The sequence below is a fragment of the Peromyscus eremicus genome, chromosome 8a, assembly GCF_949786415.1.
Source record: "Peromyscus eremicus chromosome 8a, PerEre_H2_v1, whole genome shotgun sequence".
Taxonomy (NCBI): Eukaryota; Metazoa; Chordata; class Mammalia; order Rodentia; family Cricetidae; genus Peromyscus; species Peromyscus eremicus.
In genome coordinates, this window is record NC_081423.1 from 77121438 (window position 1) to 77148519 (window position 27082).

At 46.6% G+C, this 27082-nt stretch overlaps 2 protein-coding genes across 2 annotated transcripts in view; one reads left to right on the forward strand and one right to left on the reverse strand.

Annotated features, from left to right (window-relative positions):
• Window positions 1–4400: 4400 nt before the first annotated feature.
• Window positions 4401–16394, forward strand: Ankrd40 (ankyrin repeat domain 40). Its single transcript, XM_059271556.1, has 5 exons — window positions 4401–4767; window positions 10388–10536; window positions 10895–11377; window positions 14758–14939; window positions 16025–16394. The coding sequence occupies exons 1-5, from the start codon at window positions 4634–4636 to the stop codon at window positions 16169–16171; spliced, it is 1095 nt and encodes a 364-aa protein (XP_059127539.1). The 5' UTR covers window positions 4401–4633; the 3' UTR covers window positions 16172–16394.
• A 3626-nt stretch (window positions 16395–20020) lies between these two features.
• Window positions 20021–27082, reverse strand: part of Abcc3 (ATP binding cassette subfamily C member 3) — a 49139-nt gene continuing 42077 nt past the window's right edge. Inside the window, 5 exon segments of the mRNA XM_059271557.1 lie at window positions 20021–20230; window positions 22419–22665; window positions 25926–26067; window positions 26640–26798; window positions 26917–27063. Coding sequence (XP_059127540.1) covers window positions 20122–20230; window positions 22419–22665; window positions 25926–26067; window positions 26640–26798; window positions 26917–27063 — 804 coding nt within the window. The 3' untranslated portion in view covers window positions 20021–20121.

Below are 27082 nucleotides of genomic sequence, written 5' to 3' on the forward strand. Positions count from 1 at the left end.
AAAAAAAAAAAAATTAAGATTAAAAGTTGGAATAGTACTCTACCACAGTTAAAGGGCCAGACTGCCTGTGTTTATGATCCTCAGCAAATCTCCTCCTGTGCCTTTGTTTCCCGAACTGTAAAATAGGGTTTATATGTCCTCCTCACTAGTGTTAGTGTGAAAATCAAATGAATTGATACACTCTGCACATTGATAGAGGAGACTTGTATTCAGTCTTTCTTGGACCACCAGCTCCCAAATAATGACACGGAGACTTTTTACTAATATGAAAGCTTAGCTTTAGCTTAGGCTTGTTTCCAGCTAGCTCTTAAAACTTAAATTAACCGATTTATATTCCTCTGCATTCTTCCACATGGCTCTGTTACCTCTCCTCCATACTGTAACATCCTTACTTCCTCCATATCTGGCTGGCAAATCACCCACCTCAGATTCTTCCCCCAAAATTCCTATCTCTCCCCCAGAAGTCCCGCCTATCCTCTTCTGTCTAGCAGTTGGCCATTCAGCTCTTTATTAAACCAATTAGAAGGTGCCTTAAGGCAAATGAGGTAAACCAGAGATACTTTCACACGGTGTGATCAAATATCCCCAAACAGAGACCCAACAGGTTTTTAATTACTTTATTAGCAAGAGGGAGAAAACCTTCTTATTGTCAAAGGGGAGGCGAGAACCCTCCCTGTGGAACTGACCGAGGAACATGAGAAAGTTCCAATCAAGCAAAGTGGGAAAAAGAGGCCCCAAGCCTCCTACCTCAGCCTCCCAGTGTGTTGGCACAACAAGCATGCACCTTCCCCAACAGAAATCTGAAGAGTTTATAGTTAAGGAACGCAAACAAATAAACAAACAAAAAACAGTTTAAAAACCATGAAATGGAGGACACCGAAGAAAACTCTTGAAGGTCTGCTAGGAGAGGAACTTTTTTTTTTTTTTTTAGCCCAGGCTGGTCTTGAACTCACAGATATTTGCCTGCCTCTGCCTCCCGAGTGCTGGGATTAAAGGCGTGCGCCACCACCGCCCGGGCGAGAGGAACTTTTTAAACATTCTGAGTCTTATGAATGGAAGCTAGACAAGGATGGGTTGAAAAATTAGAGGAAGAAGCAAACCCAAAAAGACTAAAATACAACACTTGGGAAGCTGAGGCAGGAGGATCAGAACTTCAAGGTCATCTGGCTCTCTAGTTCAAGGCCAGCCTGGCAGAATGAGAAAAACCCATGGCATCTCCACCACTCCACTGTAACTTTCCAAGGTCACAAGCAGTCTGAAGGTTCAACTCACACCTTCCTTATCCACTCGGTTGCTCTCCAGCCTGTGAGTCACTCATCACTAATTCTTCCCCCTCATTTGCTTTTCCTCCTACAGGATTCCAGTTCTTCATCCTCAAGTGCCTTAGAGACTTTCCTTTCCATCATTAGAATGTTGAGTGTTCTTCAGAGTTCTGTCTGGCTGTCTTCTGTCAGTACTCACCAGCCCTCTTGGGGTTATCTCTCCTGTTCTTATGACTTCAGCAAGCACTTTTTGCTGATGAGCACCAAATCCCAACCTCCAGGCCAGATCTCCTTTCTGAATTTAGTATCCAGACCCACTTCCTTGACCGGGCCACTCCACTTACATGAAAGTCAGAAAACAAACATAAAACAAAACAAAACAGAAAAACAGCTTCCTGGGTCAGCTGTATAGCTCCATGGTTGAGAGCTGCCCTGGCACTGTGAAGCCCTGGGTTGGATCCTCAGCATCAAAAGAGATAAATAAAAACAAAACAAATACAGGTCCTGGGACAGTTCAATAGATGAAAAAGTGCATTCAGGGCTAAGGAGATAGCTCAGACAGTAAAGCGCTTGCCAAGAATGCATGAGGACCTGAGTTTGGATCCTATCACAGTTTGCTTTCTGTTGCTGTGATAAATACCACGGCTAAAAGCACTTCGGGAAGAAAGTTTATTTCATCTTTCAGCTTACAGTTTATCACAAAGGGAAGCCAGGGCAGGGAGAAGTTAAGCAGGGGGGGAACCTTGAGGCTGATGAGAAGTCCATGGAGGAATGCTGCTTACTGGCCAGCTTGCTCTCCTGGTTCGCACTCAGTTGCCTTTCTTTTTCAGTTTATTTGTTTAGTTTTATTTTATGTGTATGTGTGTTTTGCCAACATGCACGCACGTGTATGCTTAGACCTGAAGAAGTCAGAAGAAGGCACCGGATCCCCTGGAACTGGAGTTATATATGGTTGTGGGCCACCGTTTTGGTGCTGGGAATCAAATCCTGAGCTTCTGCAAAGGCAGCAAGTGCTCTTAACTGCTGAGTTATCTCTCCAGCCCCTGATATGATCCCTTTTATTTATTTATTTATTTATTTATTTATTTATTTATTTATTTATTGTTCTCCTGATATATTCCTTCTAAGGAATGGCAATTTAACAAACTCTTATTTTTAAAAGGCATACATTTTGGAGGGCAGTTACCATCTAATTTTTGTTGTTGCTCCTGCTGTTGATTTGTTTGTTTTTTTCCAGTTCTGAGGATGGAGTCCAGGGCCTTGTCTGGGTAAGTACTCTACCACTACACTATACCACCAGCCCACTACTACCTTTTTATTTATTTATTCATTTAATTTATTTATTTTGGTTTTTCTTTCTTTTTTGTTTTTTTTAGATTTATTTATTATGTATACAGCATGTATGACTGCGATCTCATTACAGATGGTTGTGAGCCACCATGTGGTTGCTGGGAATTGAACTCAGGACCTCTGGAAAAGCAGCCAGTGCTCTTAACCTCTGAGCCATCTCTCCAGCCCCTTATTTTGGTTTTTCAAGACAGGGTTTCTGTGTAGTTTTGGTGCCTACTGCTCTGCAGACCAGGCTGGCCTCAAACTCACAGAGATCCGCCTGCCTCTGCCTCCTGAGTGCTGGGATAAAGGCATGCGCCACCGCCGCCCGGCTACTACTATCTTTTTAAATGGCTGTTGTTTTTTTTTTTTTTTAAAGACTACTATTTCTTTCTATGTCTGCTAAGATTGTGTTAAAAGACTGAGTTCCAGCCGGGCGATGGTGGCGCACGCCTTTAATCCCAGCACTCAGGAGGCAGAGGCAGGCGGATCTCTGTGAGTTCAAGGCCAGCCTGGCCTACAGAATGAGATCCAGGAAAGGCGCAAAGCTACACAGAGAAACCCTGTCTCGAAAAAGACTGAGTTCCAATCATTCACATCAGCCTCAGATGGAGTACCAGGCTGATTCTACGAATTAAATTTTAAATTGGGGAAACAAATAAAAGCACAAGCTCAAGCAGAGCTCCAATTTGCCACTGGGGTCAATTTAAGCGTTTAGTCAGTTGATATTCATCACTCCTGGTGTGCAGCGTGTACTCTGTGAATTACTGTATCATAATAAACACACATTGCTTTTTCTTAAACAGTAACAAGACAAATGCATGCTGTGAGCCCTTGGCAGCCCTGAGAAATGGAAATAAAGCCTCTATACCTAAATTTATCCCTTCCTATTTCATCTCCTCTTTGTTCGGGGCCACCTTTCTGCCTCCCCAGGGCACTTTCCTTAATCTTCTCAGCCCATCTGCCAAGTTCTAGCCAGTGCCACATCAGGGATCTCTCCAAGTCACCTGGGCTCAGCAAAACAATATTTTCTGTTTCTCCCACTGGGTAGTAGAGCAGTGCCAACCGAGGCGCTGAGCCTCATTAGCTAGTTTAGGCAAGGAGTACTGCACACTGCTGTTTATGAACACACCATAGCTCTACCCCTCAGTGCCTAGGATCAGGACCTGGATGACTAAGCGCTCCCCCCCTCCCATCCCCGCCTTTCCTTACATGACTTACAGAGTAATTAATTATAATTTATAAGATATAATGAGTTGCATTTTATAGACTGTAAACAATGTTATTTTTCATGAAAGCCAAGTTAGAAGAATTTCTGTCTAAAAACGATAAGGGGTAAAACAGTAACAATTGAAATAAATATTCTGGCTGAATGGTCCCAAGCACCGACAAAAATAAGAAAGAACACTGTTATCTATCTCGGCAAATAATGAACATATTATAGTAGCATCGTTTTCAGCCCATTTCCCGTCCTGCTGGGCAAAAATTGGCTCAGATAAAGAAAAAGAGCTAACCAAACTTGGAAGGTGGGTGGAAACCCACCAATTATTTTTAATGCCTGCTAAACAGCCTGCTCCAGAGGATAAGGCTTTTCTGGCTCTCAAACATGTCGGATCCCTCCGCCCCCCAACTATTCCTGTGTCTGTCCTCCTCGCTGGGAGCTGGGAGGTCTAAAAATAGCCGATGAATCACAGCAGATAATCCAGTGCAGTGGTTACATAAACAGCCGGCTGGGGCGGCGGGGCCGCGGGTCGGAACGAAAAGCATCTGGGTTACTGTTGCCACACTAAATAGGGTCCCCCGGAGCCGGCCTTCGGAGGCGCGGCGGGGGAGGAGGCCTGGGCCTGCGGGCCGCGGCCAACAGCTGGGCATCTGCCGGAGGGCGGGCGGGAGCACAGGGCCCGGGCCGGGCGCGGGAGGAGGCGCGAGTGGGACGGCCGAACCCGACGCTCCTTCCCCATGGCCGGGAGCGGGCCGCGAAGGCGGCGGCGGCGCTGACGGGCTTGGGGCGGGGCGGCCGGGGGCCCGGGGCCCTGGGGAAGATGAACGCCCTCCTAGAGCAGAAGGAGCAGCAGGAGAGGCTGCGGGAGGCAGCGGCCTTGGGGGACATTCGGGAGGTGCAGAAACTGGTGGAGAGCGGGGTGGATGTGAACTCCCAAAATGAGGTCAACGGCTGGTAAGTGGCGAGCGGGGGAGGCCTAGGGTTCAGGGCCGCTAGCTCGGGGCGTGGAGCAGTCAGCCTTGACCCAGGACGCAGGCTAAGGTGAAGGCTGGTACTTCAGGCCTCGCAGGTTGTGCCCTTTCGAGACTAGCCCTGGCCTCATTGCCTCGAGCAGTCAGGAGCACATCCTCCCCAAATCCTATCTTACGTGGTCCCCCGCGGCCAGCGCCCTCCAGGACACTAGAGCCCACGCCATCCCCCGCGCCCTCTGGCTATCTTGGCCCGAAAGGTGATACTAGAGGTTTTGATTCTCAGCGACTCCGCTCTGGATTTCATCAGGCTTGAATTATTTTGCCATGGGCGCTTCTGAAGAACACTTCGTGCAGAGATGAAAGCATAAGCAACCGAGCAAATGCCAGTCCTAGAACCAGCACCATTTCTTTAGCCAAGACCAGGAGAAAAGAAACAACAACTACAAAAACCCCACCACTTGCATCATAATTCGCCTCTGTTGTTTCAATGCAACAGTGATTTGCTGTTGCCTACAGCTGCCTGTTGAGAGGAGACTCATTTGTTTACCGTGTAGAGTGTTTTCGTAGTACAATTTCCAACAGAGAATTTCACCCAAGGCTTTAAAGTCTGCTTGCAGATTGCCCCCTTCCCAATTAAATAAGGAGTCTCATGTTAAGACCTGATCATTAAATTACTGGATGTAGTATTCTACCCTTTTTTGCATTTTCATTTAAATTTTTACTTAATCCAGGTAATGTCTAACTAGCCTCTTTTGCTAGTTCAAAGTTAAAATAAGTTTGAACACCCCCCCTCCACCCCCTTCGTAAATCGAGTCACACATTTTGGAACTGAAAGGGCACTGGAGATCATTTGAATCCCAGAGAGTGTTTTGCCCTGGTTGCACAATTGTTAATATATCAGAGTCAGAATTGATTGACGCTGTCTTACTTCCTAAGAAATCTACCTGCCTCCTTTCCCTAAAGAAACTATCCCGGATAGCTCTCCACAGCTAGGAGACAGTGAACACTCCTTTCTTGTCTTGTTTGAAGTGTTTACAATCAAAAAAACTTGTAGTTGTGTTTGCCTTGCCCTGATGTCCAAAAGCTGTGAATTACTGTTTTGGCACTGGGAGGCAGTGTTTTACAGAATAATCAGCCTGGTCTCCCTGCAGGTTCTGCCTGCTTAGCTGTATGATCTTGCCTGAGTCACTTCATTTTCCATTTGTTTCAGAAGGGTTGTTAGCATTTATTGAGATGAAGGATAATAAATAGCTACCGTGTATTGAATGTGCTCTGTGGCATAGATGTGGTTCTGAACACTTGACATAACTCATTTACGACTATTTGGGGACATAAGTTACTGTTATTTTCTCCATTTTAAAGATGAAGAAACTGAGCCCCCAAGAAAATTAAGTAAACCATCCAATTTTCAAAGTGTTCCTAAATTACTAAATTTGGGATTTAATAAGTCTGCATTACTGTTAGCCTTTAAGTAATTGGTGGAGCTGAAAATGAATCCAGCCCCTGACCTGCTCAGCACAATGCATGCCCTTGCTAGATATACAGTGGATGTCAGGTGAGTCTGAAGTAATGTGATGAAGCTCCCTATAGATTTAATTCAATATTGATGAATTTAAGTCAATTCAATCCAAAAGTGAGTCCCTAGATTCCCTTTATCCTGCCTTATGCTCTTGGCCTATTGCTTTGAGTTCTTCTCATCTCAGCCTCTTACATGACCAGGCCAGAATGCTGGCATTATCCTGGTTCCCTGTCTTTCCTTCACACACCACATACAATCAGCCAGTTCTGCTGCCTCCATGTTCAGATGGGATCTGACTACCTCTCACAAGCTCTGCTGCTACACTGTCATACAAAGCCACCGCCATTTATCTTGCTGGGTAGTTGCATAGTCTTGCTTATATTATGACCTTAACTCGTGGTCTGAGGGACCCTGACTTAGAACAGTTGGATCACTTCGCTCAAAGTCCTCTGGTGGCTCCCATGTTACTCTGAGAGTAAGCCGATTTCCACTCCCTTACCTGACCTTTGGGCCCCATCTCTTGAGATTTGCTTCCTTGTTGCCTTCTTTCCATTCCCCTGGCCTCCTTGCTTTTCCTGCAACACCACCACCCCGGTTCTAGACCTTTGCATTTTGCCTTCTTTCTTGTCCAGGCAGCTTGTCTTCAGTATATCCATGGTTTGCTCTCTATCCTCTTTCAGATCTTAGCTTAGATGTTAGCTTCATGGTAAAGCTTTTCCTTGGCTGTCAGTAAAAAATTGTGCAACTCCAGCCATGGTTTTGGGGGGTGGGGGCGGGAGTAGGGGTGGGGAGTGTGGCACATGCCTTAATCCCAGTACTCGGGAAGCTAAGGCAAGTGGATCTCTGAGTTCAAGGCCAGCCTGGTTTACAGAATTCCAGGACAGCCAGGGCTGCATAGAGAAACCTTGCCTCAAAACACCAATAAATAAATAAATTGTGCAACTCCCCTCCCAGCCCCTACCATTCCCTAATCTCTTACTCTGCTTTATTGCCCCATAACACTTAATAGCCACCTAGCACACTACATAATTTGCTTTTTTATTTGCTAATTGTCCTAGCTTTGTTAACTGTAAAATGAGTGAAGAATGTTCACAGTAGTAACATTTTTCTTTTCTTTCTCTCTCTCTAAAAATTTTTAAAGATTTATTTATTTATTATATACACAGTGTTCTATGTGCATGTATGCCTGAATAACTGAAGAGGGCATCAGATTCCATTACAGATGGTTGTGAGCCTTGTGGTTGCTGGGCATTGAATTTAGGACCTCTGGAAAAGCACCAGTATTCTTAACTGCTGAGCCATCTCTCTAGCTCCCCGTGGGGCCCTCCCCCTCTTCTTTCTTGACTTGGTCTTGCTATGTTGCCTGGGCTGGCCTTAACTCTTGTCCTCAAAGTTACCTTCTTCCTACCCTAGTCTACTGAGTAGCTGGGCTACACCCCGCTGTACCCAGCTCAAGGGACCTTTTGAAGATTAAATGAGTAGAGAGCCTTTAGAACAATGTCCAACATGTAAAGTATTATGTTTGTGTTAGCTATTGTTATTTCCTTATTATTAGGCAACATGTTGGGAGACTTATAAAGTCACCCTGAAAAATAAAACACAACTTTTCAATATTGAAAAGTAGCTGGTGACTGCTTTCAATTCTTCGTTGCTCAGTAACCACAGTTTCAGCAGTGATGAATGATGCCTAGTTGATGAATGATGCCCAAAGCCTCTGGTCAAAAATACTTTCCAGCCCTAATGGGATATTCTGACTGCAAATATAAAGTTTAAAGAGTTGAAGTTCAAAAATAGAGTTTCCACATCAATTGTAATTCAAGTGTCATGTGTCCCCTTTGGCTTTAGAAATGAGTATTATGGTTTCTGAAGAAGTTGAAAATACTGCCTAGCTGCAGTGGTTGTGAGTTATAGCTGCCATAGCCACTGGGCTCTAGACTGTAAATGATGGTCACTGAGGGTACAGGGTGGCTGGCATGTGCTGTGTTCACATGACCCCATTTTACATGGTAGTACTCTAACTGGTGGTGTGTTCAGTCTCTGGCCCACGCAGTATCAGTCTTTCACCCTCTTCATGATTAACTGATGTACTAATAGCAAGTAAGTACTTCTTTCCAACACAGAGCATATTTTTTCTCAGCCCGATCCCTTCATTTTTGAATGCTCACTTATTGTTGTTATTCATTTTTTAAGTCTATGCCACAGACATCTCCACACAAACACACTCCAAGCAGCAGTTTGCTCAGAATCAAGGAAAGTTTGGATTCCCCCTATGCTAAGCAATGTCCATTTTATTCTAGGTTCACTAATTAAGTGATAAAAAATAGGCAGTTGGGCTGGAGACGTAGCTCAATGGTAGAGTGCCGACCTAATGTATGTGAGGACATTGGCTCAGTCTCTGATATCACACGCACACACATACACACACAAACACACACATACACACCTGTATATACCAGGGAAATGCGTCCTTCTGTTCACCCTCTGCTGAGAATATAGCTCAGTGATCAATCACTTGCCTAGCACGTGTGAGGCCCTGGGTTGCAGAACAACAAAATAATTTTAAAGGCCCCATCCCTGTTTTTCCCACGGCAGTCATTTTTGTTAAAGAGTACACGAAAGACATATGGATGGTGAATGAGTGACTTTCCTCCAGACATTCAGGCTAGCATTCTTGAAATCAATAATATAAAGATACACAAGACAAATCATCTTTTCCTTGAAATCAAATAAACCTTACAGATGGTTGTACTTCTTAGGTTAGTGACCTCTCTGTCAAGTCTCTACTCTGTTTATTATCTTATATGGGTTTGGCTGTAAGCTTGGTTAAATTAGAGAATTGGTAAATGAGGTTGTTTAAAATGGGGGAAAGTGGGCTGGAGAGATGGCTCAGCCGTTAAAGGCTAGGCTCACAACCAAAAATAAAATGGGGGAAAGTGTTTCCTACCATAATATAAATTCCGCTTTGCACCTGAGGATGCAACTTCTGTTAGGATGGCATTTTTGAGGGATACTAATAAATTTCTATACAGCATTAAAATAATAGTCCTTTGGAGTGTGCAACATGTCTATGTATACAATATTAAGTAGTTTTGCTTAAGTAAGGCTGTTATGTTAGAAGGGTCTGTGCTTGAAGCAATTTGGTGGTTGTTACCTTCATTTTCCGTGCCTCCAGAGGAAAAAAGTACGTGTGCAGTGTTTCATTTGAGCAGATGAGGATCTGTTTGTAGCCGTCTGGAGAGATTGAGAAAAGCCAGCTTTTTGAAAAACGGAAATTTAGAAACCGTGTGTCTGTGTAGGTGTGTGTAGGAAAGAAACAGGAGGAGAGAGGAAGCAGCTAAGATTGATGCATAGTCCCTGCTCGGGTAATGACTGACATGACAGAGAAGCTGCAGATAGGGGATGGTTAGCAGCCTGACAGTATTTATTCTTTAGCTGGCAGTTGGCGCACATAAAGTTTTCACAGTTTCTAAAATAAAGAGGTAACGTAAAAATCTGCTTTAAAGAGACCAAGATCTAATGGACGTCACTGGTAGAGTAGCATCCTGAAGTGTCACTGCAGGCAGAAGTCAGCAGTCTCTGGAACCTTGGAAATTGAAGCTCCTGGGATAGATTGGTGTTTCTTGTGGTCTAGAAATTAAAACTGTATCTATTTATTTTGCAGTGCTAGGATTGAACCCAGGTAGGCCTTGTGTGTTCTAGGCTTAGCACTCAACCATTGAGTTACAGCTCCAGCCCCAAGAATGAAACTTAAACATAAAACTTAAACGTATTAAAATATTATTTTTATTGGAGATGGGGCATGGTCTCACTATGGTTCTTTGTCTGTCCTGGAACTCACTCTGTAGACCAGGCTGGCCTTGAATTCACCACCTGCCTCTGCCTCCCGAGTGCTGCCACCACGCCTGGCTATATTAATATTTTCATCATCTGCTTTGTGAAATGGAAAGTTGAGATTGCTAGTCTGACTTCTGAGTTCTAGCTGAAGCTGAACAAGCTTATATATTTATTTACTAACGTTTCTAATTTGAAATCTTGAATCGGCTTTTCTCTCTTTCACTCATTCTCTCTCCTTTCTTTGGGACAGGACCTGTTTACACTGGGCATGTAAACGCAACCATGGCCAGGTGGTCTCTTACCTGCTGAAATCAGGGGCTGACAGAGAGATTCTTACAACAAAAGGAGAGATGCCGGTGCAATTAACATCGAGGAGAGAGATCAGGAAGATTATGGGAGGTGCGTTTGTTTGGGGGGAACATTCGATTCTTGCTAACAAATACTTTAAGATGTGGTGTTACTGGCCACATCCATGCTGATCAGATAACTGGTCTTATTTTTCTAAATTAATTACTGTGCCAAGGTTGTGGTTCCACATTGTTTGTGGGATGCCAGTATTATAAGTTGTGTTTTTTTAGTTTGTAAAAGTGAAGAGTTTTACAAAAAATGGTAGTCATAAACCTAATGAAATGGTCTCTCTTCTGACCTGAAGAGGCAGTCAGTCCTGACCAAAATATTTGTCACATTCCAATGACACTAGCTTCCACCGTGCTCCTTTCTTGGTAAGTTTTATGTTCTGTGTTTTTCTGTTTTTAAGTGGAAGAAGCTGATGACGATGATGAGCTCCCCCAGCTGAAGAAGGAGTCGGAACTGCCCTTTGTTCCCAACTATTTGGCCAACGCAGCCTTCCCTTTTATCTATACCCCTGCAGCAGAAGACTCCACCCAGTTGCAGAATGGGGGCCCCTCCACACCTCCAGCGTCACCCCCAGCAGATGGCTCACCTCCATTGCTGCCCCCCACAGAACCCCCTCTGCTAGGGGCCTTTCCTAGGGACCACACCTCCTTGGCACTGGTTCAGAATGGTGATATTTCTGCCCCCTCTGCCATACTCAGAACACCAGAAAGCACAAAACCTGGTCCTGTTTGTCAGCCACCAGTGAGTCAGAACCGCTCCCTGTTCTCCTCTGTCCCATCCAAGCCACCAGTGTCTCTGGAGCCTCAAAACGGGACATATGCAGGACCAGCGCCAGCATTTCAGCCATTTTTCTTCACTGGAGCATTTCCATTTAATATGCAAGGTAATGCCTTAACAGCAAACAGTCTCTGCAAGAGGAGAATGAAGTGTATTTGTTTATTTAATTGGGGTATACTTACAAAATTAGGGAAAGTTCCAGGATCTGTATAAGGAATTCTCTTCATTCAAGATTCATAAACTGTATACTGTTTACTCAAAAATATGAAGTGTTGTTCCTTTTCTATCATTCCTGGGAACAAAATTTTTCTCTTTTTGGGCATGATGGTGTACACCTTTTATCCCAGCACTCGGGAGGCAGAGCCAGGTGGCTCTCTGTGAGTTTGAGGCCAGCCTGGTCTACAGAGCGAGATCCAGGACAGGCCCCAAAGCTACATAGAGAAACCTGTCTCGAAAAACCAAAAAAAAAAAAAACAAAAAAAAAAAAACAAAAAAAAAAGGAAGAGAAAAAGTTACTAGGGAGCTCAGCAGTTTTTTAAGCCGTCTTGCTGCTCTTGCAGAGGACTCTGGTTTCGCTCCCAGTCCCACACTTAGCTCACAACTATCTCTAACTCCAGTTCCAGGGCTACAGTGCCCTCTTCTGCACAGTGCATATGCATGATACACTGTGATGGCACACACCTTTGATCCCAGCACTCAGGAGGCAGAGGCAGGCGGATCTCTGAGTTCAAGGACTGCCTGGTCTACAGAATGAACTCCAGGACAGCCAAGGCTACACAGAGAAACCCTGTCTTGAAAAACAAACAAACAAACAAGCAAACAAAAAAGAAAAGAAAGATTAATTTTTTTATGTATATGAGTGGCTTTCATGTAAGTGTGCCATGTATGTACAATGCCTGCAGAGACCAAAGAGAGTGTCAGATCTCCTGGAACTAGAATTTCAGACCCTATGAACCACATGACATGGATACTGGGAACCAAATTCTGGTCCTCTAGAAGAATAGCAATTGTTCCTAAATGCTGACCCATCTCTCTAGCCCCTTTCTTCCCTATCATTCTTGACCTCTATAGTTTTGAAGGGTTCAGAGCAGTTATTTGGTGAAATATGGCTTTCTATCATTCCTTCTGTGTTTATTACTTGGTATTCTGCTATAAAGGATTTGGAGGAGGGAAGGCTGGAGAGATGGCTCAGTGGTTAAGAGCTCTGGCTGCTCTTCAAGAGGACCTGGGTTCAGTTCCCAGCCCCTACATGGCAGCTTATAACCTTATGTAATTCCATTCCGAGGGATAAGATAAAATAAAAACAAATCTCACTAAATAAGGACTTTTCTTCTCATTTATAGCCGTACTGACTTACTACTCTTTTGTGTGTGTGGGTGGGTGGGTGGGTGGTGGGTGTTTTGCCAGCATGGGTGTCTGTGTACCGTGTATGTGTCTGGTGTCCTCAGAGGCTAGAAAAGGGCATTGGATCTTCTGGAATGTGTTACAGACAGTTGTGAGCCACCCTGTGTATTCTGAGAATTGAACCAGGTCCTCTGGAAGAGCAGCCAGTGCTCTTGACTGCTGAGCCATCTCTCCAGCCTGGACTTATAATTCATACTATATTCAGTGTATTGTAAGTTGATGCAGTCATTCTTTTGATATTCAGATTATTCCTGATTTAGCCAGTGGGAACCCCTTCAAGCTAGTTCTTAATGTCCTGTGGACACATCCCCATTATTCTTGGAACACATCCTTATTTCTAGGGCAACAAGATGTTCCTGGTTTATAGCATCATTTCCCCTACACCAACACTGCAATCCACCATTTCTCCTGGGAGTCCTGGTTCTTTTTGGTAGAGAGTAGGATTTAGAAGCCAGGATGTGAGCACTAGGTGTTCTTCTTGCTATAGGTGTGACAGTTCTAGGCTTAATTAGAGACTGAGAGAAGGGGAAAGAAGGGACTGTGAAGAGCGGGTGGGAGAAGAGAAGGAAGCAAATAAGTATTTGTATATATGTTTGCAGGTATATACATGTATTGTTCACATATTCATGTATATTTCTCTTTATATGTGTTTGGTTGGTTTTTTGTTTGTTTGTTTGTTTGTTTTGGTAGAGTCTCACTATGTAATCCTGTCTGGCCCAAACATACTATGTAGAACAAGCTAGTGTTGAATTCGTAGAGACCCACCTGCCTGTTCCTCCCAAATGCTAGGGTTAAAAGAGTAAAAGAGTACACCACCATACTTGGCTGTCATATCATTTTAAGAACATTAGAAACCACAATTTCATTCAAACGGCTCTTTTTTTTTTTTTTTTTTTTTTTTTGGTTTTTCGAGACAGGGTTTCTCTGTGTAGCTTTGCGCCTCTCCTGGCACTCACTTGGTAGCCCAGGCTGGCCTCGAACTCACAGAGATCCGCCTGGCTCTGCCTCCCAAGTACTGGGATTAAAGGCGTGCGCCACCACCGCCCGGCTTCAAACGGCTCTTAATTCCAGGAAAATCCATAGTCTGGTGTACACTTACTTTTCCTTTTCACCTAACTTCCTAGTTTTGAAGACCTAGTACTATAGCTGCTGATATCAGTGACCTGTGATGCTGTGAGGGACCCATACTTTAAGAGCAAGACAGAATTGTCAAATGTATGTGGATACTTGGCTTGAGTCATCTTGACACTCAGGTTTGGAATATAAAGGCAGATAGATTGCTTCTAACTGACTCCTGAAGGTAGTGTTACCTACTCCCAAGCAAGGATTCCTTCCTTATCAAGGTGCAGCGTTTCAAGTCATGCTTAGATTTAACTTTTTTTGTTGTTGTTGTTCCTTTGCTGTTTTTGTTTTGAATTAGTGGTTTTGTTTGTTTGTTTTTGTTAATTGATTTGGGGTGTGTAGCCTAAGCTGACCTGAAACTCATTAGGTAGACCAGGCTGGCCTCAAACTCAGTCTGTTTCCTAGTTGGTGGGATGAATTGTTTTGGTGTTTTGAAACAATGTCTCACTATGTAGTCCAGGCTGTACTGAAACCTATGGCTCTTCTCTCTCCACCTCCTGTTGCTGGGATTCTAAGTGTGTGATGCAGTCCATGCCTGGCTCCTTTACTGTCTCTATTTCAAGGAATGTTATATTTCCTGAGTAACTTCAGATCCGTAATTGTTGAATCCTGTCAGAGTATCTCAGGTACCACATCTTGCCCTTGCCATCTTTCTGACCCTCCTCTCCTTTCCCTACTCACATGTCACTGGTACTCAAACCCTCTGGAGCCTTTACCTCCTTATGTCCAGTGACAGAGATTAGTGACCCTTCCATAGCTAGGGTGGCTGCTCCTGCCCCTTTTCTTGGTGACCCCTAGTGGAGAAGACAAGGCAGGAAACGGCCCCAGCAGAGCCAGGAATGGATGTAAACAAACCCTACTGATTGACCTAGGTTTTCTCAGTGGCTGGTGCAGACCTTAAATTACATGTGCTGAGCTATACCAGACTGCGCAGGACCATTTCTTTCTCTCTTTTTCTAGAGCTGGTACTCAAGGTGAGGATTCAGAACCCCTCTCTTCGGGAAAATGATTTCATTGAAATTGAACTGGATCGACAGGAGCTCACCTACCAAGAACTGCTCAGAGTGAGTTGCTGTGAGCTGGGTGTTAATCCAGACCAAGTGGAAAAGATCAGGAAGTTACCCAATACTCTGCTGCGAAAGGTAAGAAGTCTGCTCAGCACAAGTAAGTGGCTGCTGCCTGCATTTGGAACACACCTAACTTCTTCCTTGGTTATTGAGTCATAGCTGGAGGGAAAGCCAGTAGCAAAGGGCTAAGGAGGGCTGAGGCCAGAGCTCAGTGGTCAAGTGTATACTTGTCATGTGCAAAGCCTTGAGTTCAAGCTCCAACCTAAACGCAGTCCATGAGCTTTCTCTCCCTTCATCCGAGTCCACAGAGACCCTGGCTTACTCGCTCATTTATTTATTTGTTTGTTTGTTTGTTTATGACAAAGTCTTGATGGGTAGCTCTAGCTGCCTTGGTATTTATTGTTTGTCCTAGACTGCAGTGAATTTATGGCAGTCTTCCTGCCTCAGCCTCTTGAGTGCTGGGATTAAAGATGTGAGCTACTACACTCTAATACACTGGCATTTTTCAAGGTTAGAAAATAGCAGAGTGTTACATGGGCCTGTTTCAGTTCTTTCCATAGTGACCTGTGGGGCTTGACTTAGTGCTCTGTTAGGTATGTTGTGTGTGATGAGCTGAGGCCCACCTGGTCATCTGTGTGATCCTCCAGCCAGCTATGGGTTCTCCGGCATCAAGCTTCTGGCTGCTCTAGGAGCCTGAGGAAAACTGATGCCCACCTGCCTATCCCTTCAGGACATTCACATCCTACAGCAGAGACTGTTAGGGCCTTCTCCATCTTGTCTAGGTTAGACCTGGGAACTGATCATTGCTTAGCTGCCTCAGGGATTTCATTTTCCTTCTAGATTGAAGATGGACCAAGGTACTAGCATCAATACAACCACCAAACATAGACACAAGCTGCTTCTATTAATCTGTTGCCCTGGGCTGGCAAGATGGCTTAATGGTAAAGGCATTTGCTGCCAAGTCTGATGACCTGAGTTCTATCCCAGGGCCCCACAAGGTGGAAGGAGAGAACCAGTTCCCACAGGTTGTCATCTGACCTCCACATGTGTGTCATGCGTGACAAGGATACAAAATAAACAAGCAAGCAAATAAATGAATGTAATTTAAAAAGTAACTGAATGGAAAGAAAAGTTTAACCCATTGCCCTGTTTTGTTTTAGGACAAAGATGTGGCCCGACTCCAGGATTTCCAGGAGCTAGAGCTGGTTCTGATGATAAGTGAGAATAATTTTCTGTTCAGAAACGCTGCGTCCACACTGACTGAGAGGCCTTGCTACAACCGCAGAGCTTCCAAACTGACATACTAATGCTGCAGGGCCTTTATCACTGAGTATTGTGACAGTATGTGTCACCTCTGGGCCAAAGGACAAGCCATTGATCCCAAAGCCTCGGATGCCCCCCAGGGCCTCTGGTGTCACTGCGCAGTGTCCACTAACATCCTGCCTCAGCAGGAGGGAACCCCGACCCCCAGTGCGGTGCCCCTCTTCCAAGCCTCTTGGTGCACAATAAACCTATTGCTGAATCTTTGAACAGCTGAAAAGCGGTCTTGAGAGGCAGAAGCCGGAGGTACGATAGCCAGGGCTTCACGTGCAGAAGCTAGGGAGTCGAAGCGGACCCGAGAGTGGACCTGTCTCTGGGCAGGGCCCTGTTGACGGTGCACCTGAAGGGCCAGGCGCACTTCATTGGTGTTGCATGCTCACGATGCTCCTGAGGTTTTGAACTGACTAGGGAGGGAGACTGGGGTAGAAAGCACAGGTACTGGACGGAGGGATTCCGGTGTGACCTGTGGCTGTGAGGGTCCATCTAGCGTATTTATAAATGTTACTCAGGTTTAAAGTATTTAAGAATCTAGTTACCTAATTGTAAATAGGCTGTTAACCAAAAGAGCTTCCCCTCCCACTTTTCTTTGTGACCACTCATGACCGCCGCTGTCTGTCTCAGGACGGTCGTCTCTGCGTCTCCTCCCCTCCACGGTCACTAGAGGGCTCTCTGATGCTTTCTAAAGGAACCACTGCATCTTGACTGAGGCAGTTCCTGTCATCCCTGTTTAATTGCACCATTCGAAAGAGCGCAAACACTGCTGGTCCACGTCCACCACTCTCACTTCCCACCAGAAATGAAAAGCCGTTTTTGAGCCTGGATTTGTTGCTGTTTTAGAGGTTATCGTGGGAAACTGAACTAAAGGAGTTAGCGTCTTTATTTTTGTATCAAAGATAAAGGTTATTTTGGAAATTATTAGGGTTTTTACATAACTCTGAAATCTGTTGCTTTTGTAAACAAATTGTTCGAACTTAGGAATCCCTGTCACCACCACCATCCACTGGTCAGTCAGTTGTGAGCACCTGATTAGACTTAAGCATGGCCTAAGGATCTTTCCCAAGAGTGCTTCGAAGAGTCTTCCCCTTCTCCTCAGCAGCGTTAAAGTTGAAAAGCCTCCGTTTTGCTGAGACAGCTTCACTTTAGAAATAGGCCCTGGCCCACGCAGACAGACAGGAGAGCAGGTCTTGGAGCAGCTGTTGACGAGGATCCCTGCTGTCTTAAGCTTTCTCCCCATAGTGCCTATAGTTTCCACAGAAACTTAACTTCCTGACTATTAACTTCATTTTACTAGAACACTGCATTAGAGTGAAAACATGCAGGTGTCGGTGGAAGAGAATGTTTTGCTGAGGTAACGGCCTCCCGCTGCCACCTAAATGCTGAAATGAGATTGAGGAGTTCAAGGCCAGCTTCGTGGGGTCACTGTGTAGTGACATCATCATACCCGCCCTGGTATAGCTGGGGACTTTCCCTTGTAGAGTGGCAGTTGCTCATCACCCCTTTCTCCCAAGTGCTTTAATGAAGAAACCTCCCCTGTGTTTCAACCAATCAGAAACTACTTTATCTAGATGTACTAACCTTTTTTCTCCCCTAGATTTGCTTTGGAAAAACTTAGTTTACTGATAAAATTAGTGTGATTCTATTGTGGAAGAAATAAATTCAGTATTAATTCATGTCTAAATTACTGGGGTTCAAACTCCTTCAGCCACCCCAAGTGATTAGAGATTCTCAGAAGCAGTAGAGACCTGGCTGGGAGGTGGGCTACAGACCAGTGTTCCAGAGCTCAGGAGCAGTGACCAAGGGTGTTGGTGTCCCACATGGCTCTGCCCAGTGCCCTGCTCTTTGCTGAAGTCCTCTGTGGTCATTGCCTCTGGCAGTGGGATGAACTGCATGGTTGCTCTTAGGTGAGTTTCAAGTCTTAATCTATGCATTCAGAGAAATATTTTTATATGCTTTGTGTAATTTATAACAAGGGATTTTCTTTTAAGTGTTGTTAACTGAATGCACTTCTCCTCCTCCACTGCATAGTTGAAGCATGTGTTCACACTGTGTGTAAACATTCACAGGAGACTGTTCAAACATAACAGGTATTATTAAAATTAAATGCTAACTGACCAAGTTCATTTTCTCTCCTTTTGCCCTCGTAAACAGCACTGTATTCCAATCACAGAGGGTTCAAATGGCTGTCAAGTCCCATGGGGCTGGTACTGCGGAGGAGAAAGAGAAGGGCCAGTTCCCCAGCCCAGCCGCCTCCACCCCACTGCCACTGTGTCCCTGCAGCACTCACGCCCTGTCGCAGGCAGCATCTGGAGATGGAGTCTGTGTGGCGTCCTCCCTCCCAGTTCACAGCAAGCTCTTTGTTTCCCTGGAGTCGCTGAGCCAGTTAGATAGAGGTCATCCCCTATTAACCACATTTTTTGATTATCCTATTTACTTGACACAACCGAGCCCCCGCTTTGGGCTGTCAGCACCTGTCACGGCCTCAATGAGTTCAGAAGCAAACTCCCGAGACAGGAGAGGAAACAGCCTCACACCTTCAGATCCTCAGCCGAGAAGCATGCCGAATGAATCTCCTGTTGGTTTAGGCCAGCTAGCGCCTCACAAAGCAGACGTCATGCCAAATTGGCCTAATAAATCAGAGAGCATAGCGGAGACCTTTTCTTAGCACCGAGGAGAGGCAGAATAATTTGGGCATTTGTGCTTTCCTCCTTGCTCTATCAGAAGGATGGAAGTCGCCTTCCATATACTCATAAACATCCTGGACAGAAACAGCCTGCCCAAAAAAAAATGTGATTAACCTTTAACAAATGGTCCTGCTGCATAGGCCAGGCCAGGGCTTATAGAAAACGCAGATCAGAGGAGCCGTCTCCTCAGTGATTGCCAAGCCTTTAAGGTGGGGAAAGAAAACCAGCCATCACCTGCAGCCGGTCACTTTTCACCAAGAGCAAGGGTAGAGATGAGAGTGAAAGGCTGAGGAGGTGGCAAATGAGATCCATTTCAAATGCAGCCTGGGGTCAGGCCAACTCGACAGAAAATAAGCCTTTGTTGGCTTGTTCAAAATGGCTCCAGGGGCTGGAGAGGCAGGGACCTGGAACACTTCTGACCTTAATGTTCATCCGGCTGACCTGAGGAGAAGGAATGACCAGTGGCCTTCCTGGTGAACAGGCATCTAAAGGAGCCAGGAGGGGAGAGCTCACACACACTTTAGCCCCTGGAGAACAGGCTTGGAAAGACAGCAATGACATGGACCCAGAAGTGTTCTAAACAGCTCTTCTAAGAAGCTAAGGCCTCAGGTCAGATTTCAGGACCTTTATTTCTTACCTTTCATAGCATCTGCCCAGAAGGGGAGGTACTGTAATTTCACTGAGAATTTTGGCTATGAAGATGCAGCCAAAATTTTGGGGTCTGAAGGTTTCAGATAACTCAGCCACATAGGAGGTCCTTCACCAAGGTTCGAACCTCCAGACTTTGGAAACAGGCAGAAGAAGGCAACACATGGTGTGTATGCTGTTGACCACACAGCTTTATTTCATCAGTATCCTATCTGAAGTGGATTCAGACAGCACCATTACAGGGACTCCGTTCTTGGGACAGTCTGACCTAGCAGTCCCTGGACCAGAAGGAGGAAGTTTCATTAAAAAAAAAAAAAGGGGGGGGGGAGGGAATGAAAATGTAGTGGCAGGAGTGAGGTCTCTTAAAAACTGCAGTGTGGGACTAATGGTAGATTAGGACCAGGAGACCCAGGCACTGGTCTGAACTTGGCTTTCAACTAGACTCCAACTCACTTCCTCATTCCAGTGTCAAGTATGGCTAGTCTGTGAGGCAATTTGCAGAATAATAATAATACAAATATCACAAATGCCCCCACTCATTGCCATTAAGTCCATTCTGCAGACACTTGCTGTCGATTCAGACAAGGAAAAAACCCTTGGAATGTATTCTAGGCAAGTCCTGCATCTTTGGCCATCCCATAGAAGATGCCTCCAGCTGCAATGAGGTTGGTTGGAGAATCAAATTCAGCTACTGCTCCTTTGTCCAAGACCAGGACCCTAGCCAAAAAAAGAAAAAGTAGTTAGGTCTCCATCAGCGTAGACTCAGCCCTGGAGGCCAGCCCTGCCCTTTGGGTACTGCTCAGGCTCTGCAGTGACATGTCAGCCCACCCACGTCAGTCAACCCTCTCAGCCCAACTGATAGGCCACCTGTGCACACTCGCAAGCCTGGTTATTTTCGCTATTTGGTTAGCTCTCTTAGTGCATGAAGCGGTTTCTGGGATCAAACACAAAGTCCTATTCATCTCTGCTAGTCTGGGCTTGGAAAGCCTTCCCTAATGAGCCATCCTGTCGCTGGGGTCGCAAGGCTTCAGCAGGCTGTGTGCAGGGAGCCACAGGCCTGCGCTAGGCCCTGTGTACATCCATCTACTTTGTGCCAGCTCACAAAGGCACACGGCAGGAAACCAGGCTGCAGTGAGGCCAACGCTGCAATCTGGGTCTTGGGCTGCTACTGCTGCTGCTGCTGCTGCTGCTGCTGCTGCTGCTGCATGAATCAACTGCCCCACCCCAGGCAAGCCTGAGCCTGGAGTTAGAGTCTCCATCAACCACACGCAGGAGGAACCTGGCACAAGACCCATAGCCAGCTGCATCGGGAGAAGGTGGGAGGGGCAGGAGCCCCCAAGCCTGGAGACTCCTTTGTGAGAGGTAGGTTGTTTTCTAATCCCCACCTGCTGGGCTCCTAGATCTGTGTGCTGGGAAGGAGTGAACATTACCACCTGGCCACTGTCCAAACCTGGGCCAGGAGGCTGTCTTATCCAAACTCAGTCTCCAGTGGCTTCTCCTGGCCCTTAACATGATGACCAGCTGACTCTGCATGGTCTTCAAGAACAGCTTTGGGGCTAGTTCCTCTCTCTGGCTCCACCCTCCCGCCTCAGTGCTCCCTGCCTTAGGGACTGTGCTGCCTCTATTTCTGAGGTATTCAGCCACTTCCCTTCTTCACTCCCCATCTCTCACCCTTTCCCCATCCTTTGGGTCCACGTGGCAGTGCCCTTTCTTGGAAGAGAAGGTCCTGCCACCCTGCTAGCCTGACTTCTCTGCCTGCACACAGGGACCCCTGCTTCCTTCCCGTGGGCTCTAATTACAGGCTCCGTAACCTGACTCTTTGATTAATTTCTGCCTGCCCTTTTAGAATGAGTGAACTCCCACCCCTCCACGGTGGGGCCCCAGCCTCCCACTCTAGGGCTGTTGGGGAATGAATCTGGAAAGATCCTCTCAGCCCTGCCTCTTTCCCTGGAGGCAGAGCCCACCACTTGCAGCCCACCTCCATTCTCCTCCCAGTAGGATCCTGAATGGGAGAGATAGAAATGGGGTAGGGATGGGACAGACACAGGGTGGCATCAGGCATGCTCACCACCCCCACCCCCAGATCCTGCTGGCTGCATGGGGACACTTCCAAGAGAAAGCCTCAGTTGACCCATCCCCCTACCCAAGGAAGCCAAGTGATTCTGAGGAGCTCCCTTTCTTGTCCTTGGAGGAATGAATGCTAGGGAGATGAATCACAATAAACGGGCTTTAAGGGGACTGGGGAGCAAACTGGCATTTCTCGGTGTTACCTTCAGTTTACATGTGCTTTCACTGACTCCTTCCAGCACTTCTGAGAGACACGGAGCAGCCCCAGCAAAGCTTTGCAAGCTGCCCATAGTCACACAGCAATTGGGCTCAGTGCTCTGGCTCAGACACAATGCCTTCTCCACAAGTAGGGTCTAGTCACCAAGGATGGGACCCAAGAACCTGTCAGGGACCTCCCAAGCAGCTTTATCCCATCCCCTATGTGGTACTTCCCCAACACAGGTGGTAGTGAGGTGCAGAGGAAGTGATGGGCATGCAAACGCTCCACCCACAAGCTTGGAAGTGACATGAGGGGCCATTCCCCTCCCCTTACCCATTCTCAGTAAGGAGCACAGAGGTGACCCATGCAGTTTCCAGTGTCTAGGGAGCCTGGTGTACCTTTCCCCACATGTTGGTAATTCCAAAAGGACCCTGGGTCTTTGCAGATGTAATTGTACCCAGTTAACTCTACCCTGCATCTGAAGAATAACTTGGGAACCCTGTTCTGTACTTCCACGCCATAGCCAATTCCAAGAGTCTCATTTGCCCTGCCTCTTGCGGACTCCCAGGTGATAGCCACAGATGCCCTCTCTTTCCATGACTTTCCATCCCCTCACCCACTTGGCTTTCCATGGCCCACCTGTTGTAGTCCATGATGGTGTTGAGCCGATGGGCAATGGTCAGGACAGTGCAGTCTTCAAATTGGGTTCGGATGGTGCCCTGGATGAGGTCATCTGTCTCCAAGTCAATGGCAGCGGTGGCCTCATCTAAAACCAGGACGCGGCTCTTGCGGAGCAGGGCTCGAGCCAGGCACACCAGCTGCCTCTGGCCAACACTGAGAAGGAAGGCGGGTGTTTCCAGCTAGGTGCCCAAGCCACCTTCCAGGCCTCAGGCCTCCTTTCCAATGGGTTTGTCTCTACTTCTTCTCAGCAGTCCGGGACTAGCTGTCTACCTTTCATGGTTCTGCCACAGCCCTCCAGGAGCAGGGATAAGGCTTTGTACCATAGTGAGGGGCCTGGAGAGCCAGGGCCAGAGCCAAACATCGCCGTGAGAGCTCTGCTGTGGGTATCCTCAGGTCTCTCTTGCTGTGTGGACCACATTCTGAACTAGTGCTACAGTGTGTCCTCACCTCACATTGTCAGTCATTCACACTTTATAGTAAGAACATACTGGGATTGCTCTCCCTGGATATTTGCATACAAGCCTCTCATGCCATCTTGCTAAACTATGATTATACCATTCTGGCAGCCATCTCCTACCCACACAGGGAATAGAGAGCATGGCTCTGTTTGGGAGACATGGAAGGGAGGGACCTGGGGACTCCCCATCTTTGTTCACTGGAGATCAGGAGGGCGGATCCTTATCTTTAACCTCCGGCCTTGAAAGCCAGAACCAATAAACAAAGCAGGGCTGTGTTCCCAACCACAGAGGCCACAGCACCCACCCACCTCCCCCCCCCCCCCCACACACACCCAAGGACAAATACCTCAACCCTTTCCAGAGGGGTGAGTCACAGCCAAAGTAAAGACCGGCCTCCCTCCCTGGCCTCTTCCCGAAACTAATGAAGGTTCTGGCAGCAGAATGAGCTGCCAGATAGAGCTCAGGGCTGATTAATGGTGGGCCTGGCACAGGACACAGGTTATACTTAAAGTGACCACAAGCTCACTGAAGGAGGAGGAGGGACCGCTTCTGTCTCTGATCCTGCTGTGAAGGGCTACAGATGCTCTGGGGAAAGTGCTGGGGACTAGCAGACAGGGTGGTTGCTGTACCGGGAACTGAACCCAGACCTCACATTCACTAAGCAAGAACTCTATCTCCATCTAGCCAAGGCTGGTCTTGAACTTTCAATTTTCTTGCCTCAGGTAGTTGGGATTACAGGTATGCGTCGCCAGGCCTGCACCACCTGTTTCCGGTTTGAGGAAGCCTTGCGATGAAGTAAGGAAGGTGAGGATGGGGACAAAATCTCACATCTCCCTAACTCCCTCGCCCTGCCTCTGGCTGGCCAGGCAGTTTGGGGGAAGTAATTCCATTTCTATTTCCGGCCCATGGGGCAGCAGAAAAGATTAAATGAGACGGTGGAGGCCAAAGTACTTTGAATACTGCAAAACATTAAGCACCGGGCAGATGTGACCTTACGTTTGTTTGTTTCAAGTTTTGAAACATGAGTATGCACTGAATAGAAGGATGAAAATAAAGGGTTAGGAATGTAGGTCACGGTGAAGTGTTGCTCCGCTTGTGCAAGGTCCTGGGTTCAAACTCCAGCACCAAAAGGAAAAAGCAAGGAAAAAAGAGAGGGCATTAAGAGAGAGAAGAGGCAGAGGCATTGGCAGAGGCAGAATCTTTGTGAGTTCTAGTCCAGGCTGGTCTACATAGCAAGTTCTAGGACAGTCAGGGCTACGACATAAAGAGACCCTGTCTCAAAAAGCAAACAACTGTCAGGCAGTGATAGCACAACCTTTAATCCCAGCTCTTGGAAGGCAGAGGCAGGCGGATCTCTGAGTTTGAGGCCAGCCTGATCTACACAGTGAGTTCCAGGACAGCCAGGGCTACACAGAGAAACCTTGCTTTGAAAACAAACAAACAAACAAACAAACAAACAAACCCAAAACAAACAACAACAAAAAGAAAGTGGAAAATACATGCAGGATTTTAAACTTCTGTGAAAAAAAAAAGCAAAATATCCATAACTTCCTTTTCTTTTTCTTTTTTTCTTTCTTTTTTTTTAAGACAAGAAAACATTATGTAGCCCAGACTGCCCTTAAACTTAAAGTAATCCTCCTGTTTCAGCCTCCCAAGGCCTGGGATGATAGGCATATATTACCTAATAGCTTTTATATTGCTGACACATTGAATATTATTTTAGATACATTGGGCTGGATAAAATATGTTTTCAGAATTTATTCCAGGGCCTATTCAGTTAGATGGTTCAGTGGATAAAGATGCTTACCATTAAGCCTGGTGGCCTGAATTTGATCCCTGTAACCCACATCTTAGAAAGAGAGAACTGGGTTGGAGAGATGGCTCAGAGGTTAATGCCTCTCTTGAGAAGGAGTATCGCTATGCTGTCCACTAATGTGGCTACTAGAAAAATATTTTTATATATATATAATATATATATAATATAATATATATATATATATATATGTAGCTTGTATTATATATGTTTATTTTATTTATTAGTTTATGTATATGGGTATTTTGCCTGCATGTATGTCTGTGTACCACATGTGTGTTCTATGCCTACTGAGGCCAGAAGAGGAGGTTAAATTCCCTGGAACTGGAGTTACAGCTAATTGTGAGCTGCCATATGGGTGCTGGGAATTGAACCTGGGTCCTCTGGAAGAGCAGCCAGTGCTCTTAACTGCTGACCCATCTCTTCAGCCCTCATATTATATTATTATCAGGGAGTGCAATGAAAGCAGGCATAGATTATTATTATCCCTATTTATATAGTGAATGTAAAAAGAGACACAGAATGGTTAAGCAATTTCCCAAATCACACAGCCAGGACTATGACTTAGCAGTAAAGAGCTTGCCTAGGGTAAATCTAGCACCAGAAACAAACTCAAATAGAATATCAAAGAAAATCTAGTTATCTTGAGGCTTTTGCCTCAGTAAGAACAGACTGCTGATCTCTGAAACACACAGCCCAGAGGCTTGGGTTGTGGACCCTAAGGGTCTGGAGTGGGCACAGGGAATGCAGAGAGAGCCTACTTTGTACATTTCCAAGCTGACTGCCTCTACCCTGGCAGACATCTTTAGCTTTCTAGACCAACACAGGCTTCCTCTCACTTATGCCACAGGTACATGACCCTGGGAGATTCCAACAAGGGTGGGACTGTTTCATCTGTTTGTCACTGGGGTCGAATTAGATGAGAACCAGAGCTGGTTCAAATCCCAGGTGTGCCTTCTCTTAGCTGTGCAACTTAGGCGAATCCCCTGCCCTCTCTGAGTTTGTTTCCTAAACTGCAAAGTGAGTCTTGCACGAGGGGTCTGAGGAAGCGCCATGTTCCTTCTGAGACTATACTCCATAGGAAATAACATCCCTGTGCAGCTCTGGCTGAGGTGCATGCCAGTGTGGGGGGCAACATTCCTGACATGTCTACTCCCACTCTTACCTGAGATTATCCCTCCCTCGCCCTCGAGCACTGGAAGTCCAGGCCTGCTGGCTGGCTGCTCACAAATGTGTGCAGGTGGGACAGCTCCAGGGCCCTCCAGATGTCCTCCTCTGAGTAACAGCCAAAGGGGTCTAGGTTCATGCGCAGGGTCCCTGAGAACAGGATGGGGTCCTGGAGAGATAATATCCGAGAGAAATAGCTTAGCTCCTGTAAGGAGTCTCAGGAGCGTGAAGAAGGAAAGTCACCGGCAGCAGCTCTCTGCTCTGTCCCCAGTCTTCCAGAAGGGGGACATTACCAGGGAGATTAAAAAAAAAAACTGTCTGTGGGGGAGTGATAAACCTCAGCTTGGCCAGTAGCTGAGTCCCCTGCTGAAGCCGGGAAGCAGCGCCACTAATCTGCCTCCGAAGTGTCTACTCGGCATAAAAAACATCTTAAGGAGCCAGAAAAGGCTGGAGCTGTGCAACCAGGAGAGAAAGACAGGACGCCTCAGCATTGCTCTGCTGGGAGGAGCCTGTGGTCCTTCCCGTTTGCTAGTTCAGGAGCCCCAGGGCAGTCCTGATGGGCCAAGGAGTCTGTCCTTCCAGATCTGTGCCTGGGTGGCTTTTGTGTTGACTCTGCTCCGGCTGTGGAGGCATCTTTCCAACCAGGTCCCAAGGCCCAGTTCTTAAGTTCTTGAAGTTTCAGGGTTTGGGAGTGGGGTGGGTGGGTGGCGGCGGGGAGGAGCAGGATCAGCAGACTCCTACCTGAGGGATGATGGTGAGCTGAGAACGGAGGTCATGGAGGCCAATGTGTGCCACATTGAGCCCATCGATGCAGATCTCACCCTCTGCGGCCTCCAGGATTCGGAACAGGCAGAGAGTCATGGAAGACTTGCCAGCCCCAGTGCGGCCCACAATGCCTACCTGTGGGGCATGGGAAGGGCTGTCAGGGGCATCTCTATCAGCACCCCAATAGATAGCCAGTTAGAGCACCCACGTTCCCCCACGAGGAGGCTGTGGCAAGGTCCCCAGGCACAAGTACCTTCTCGCCACCGTGCACATGCAGAGTCAAGTTCTTCAGCACCAAGTCAAGGCCCGGGCGGTACCGCACCGAATAGTTCCGGAACTCCACCGCCCCACACGTGGGCCAGCCTTTTGGAGCACGGTTGCCCTCCACCACCCAGGGAGCCTAGCGGGAGACAGTTGGG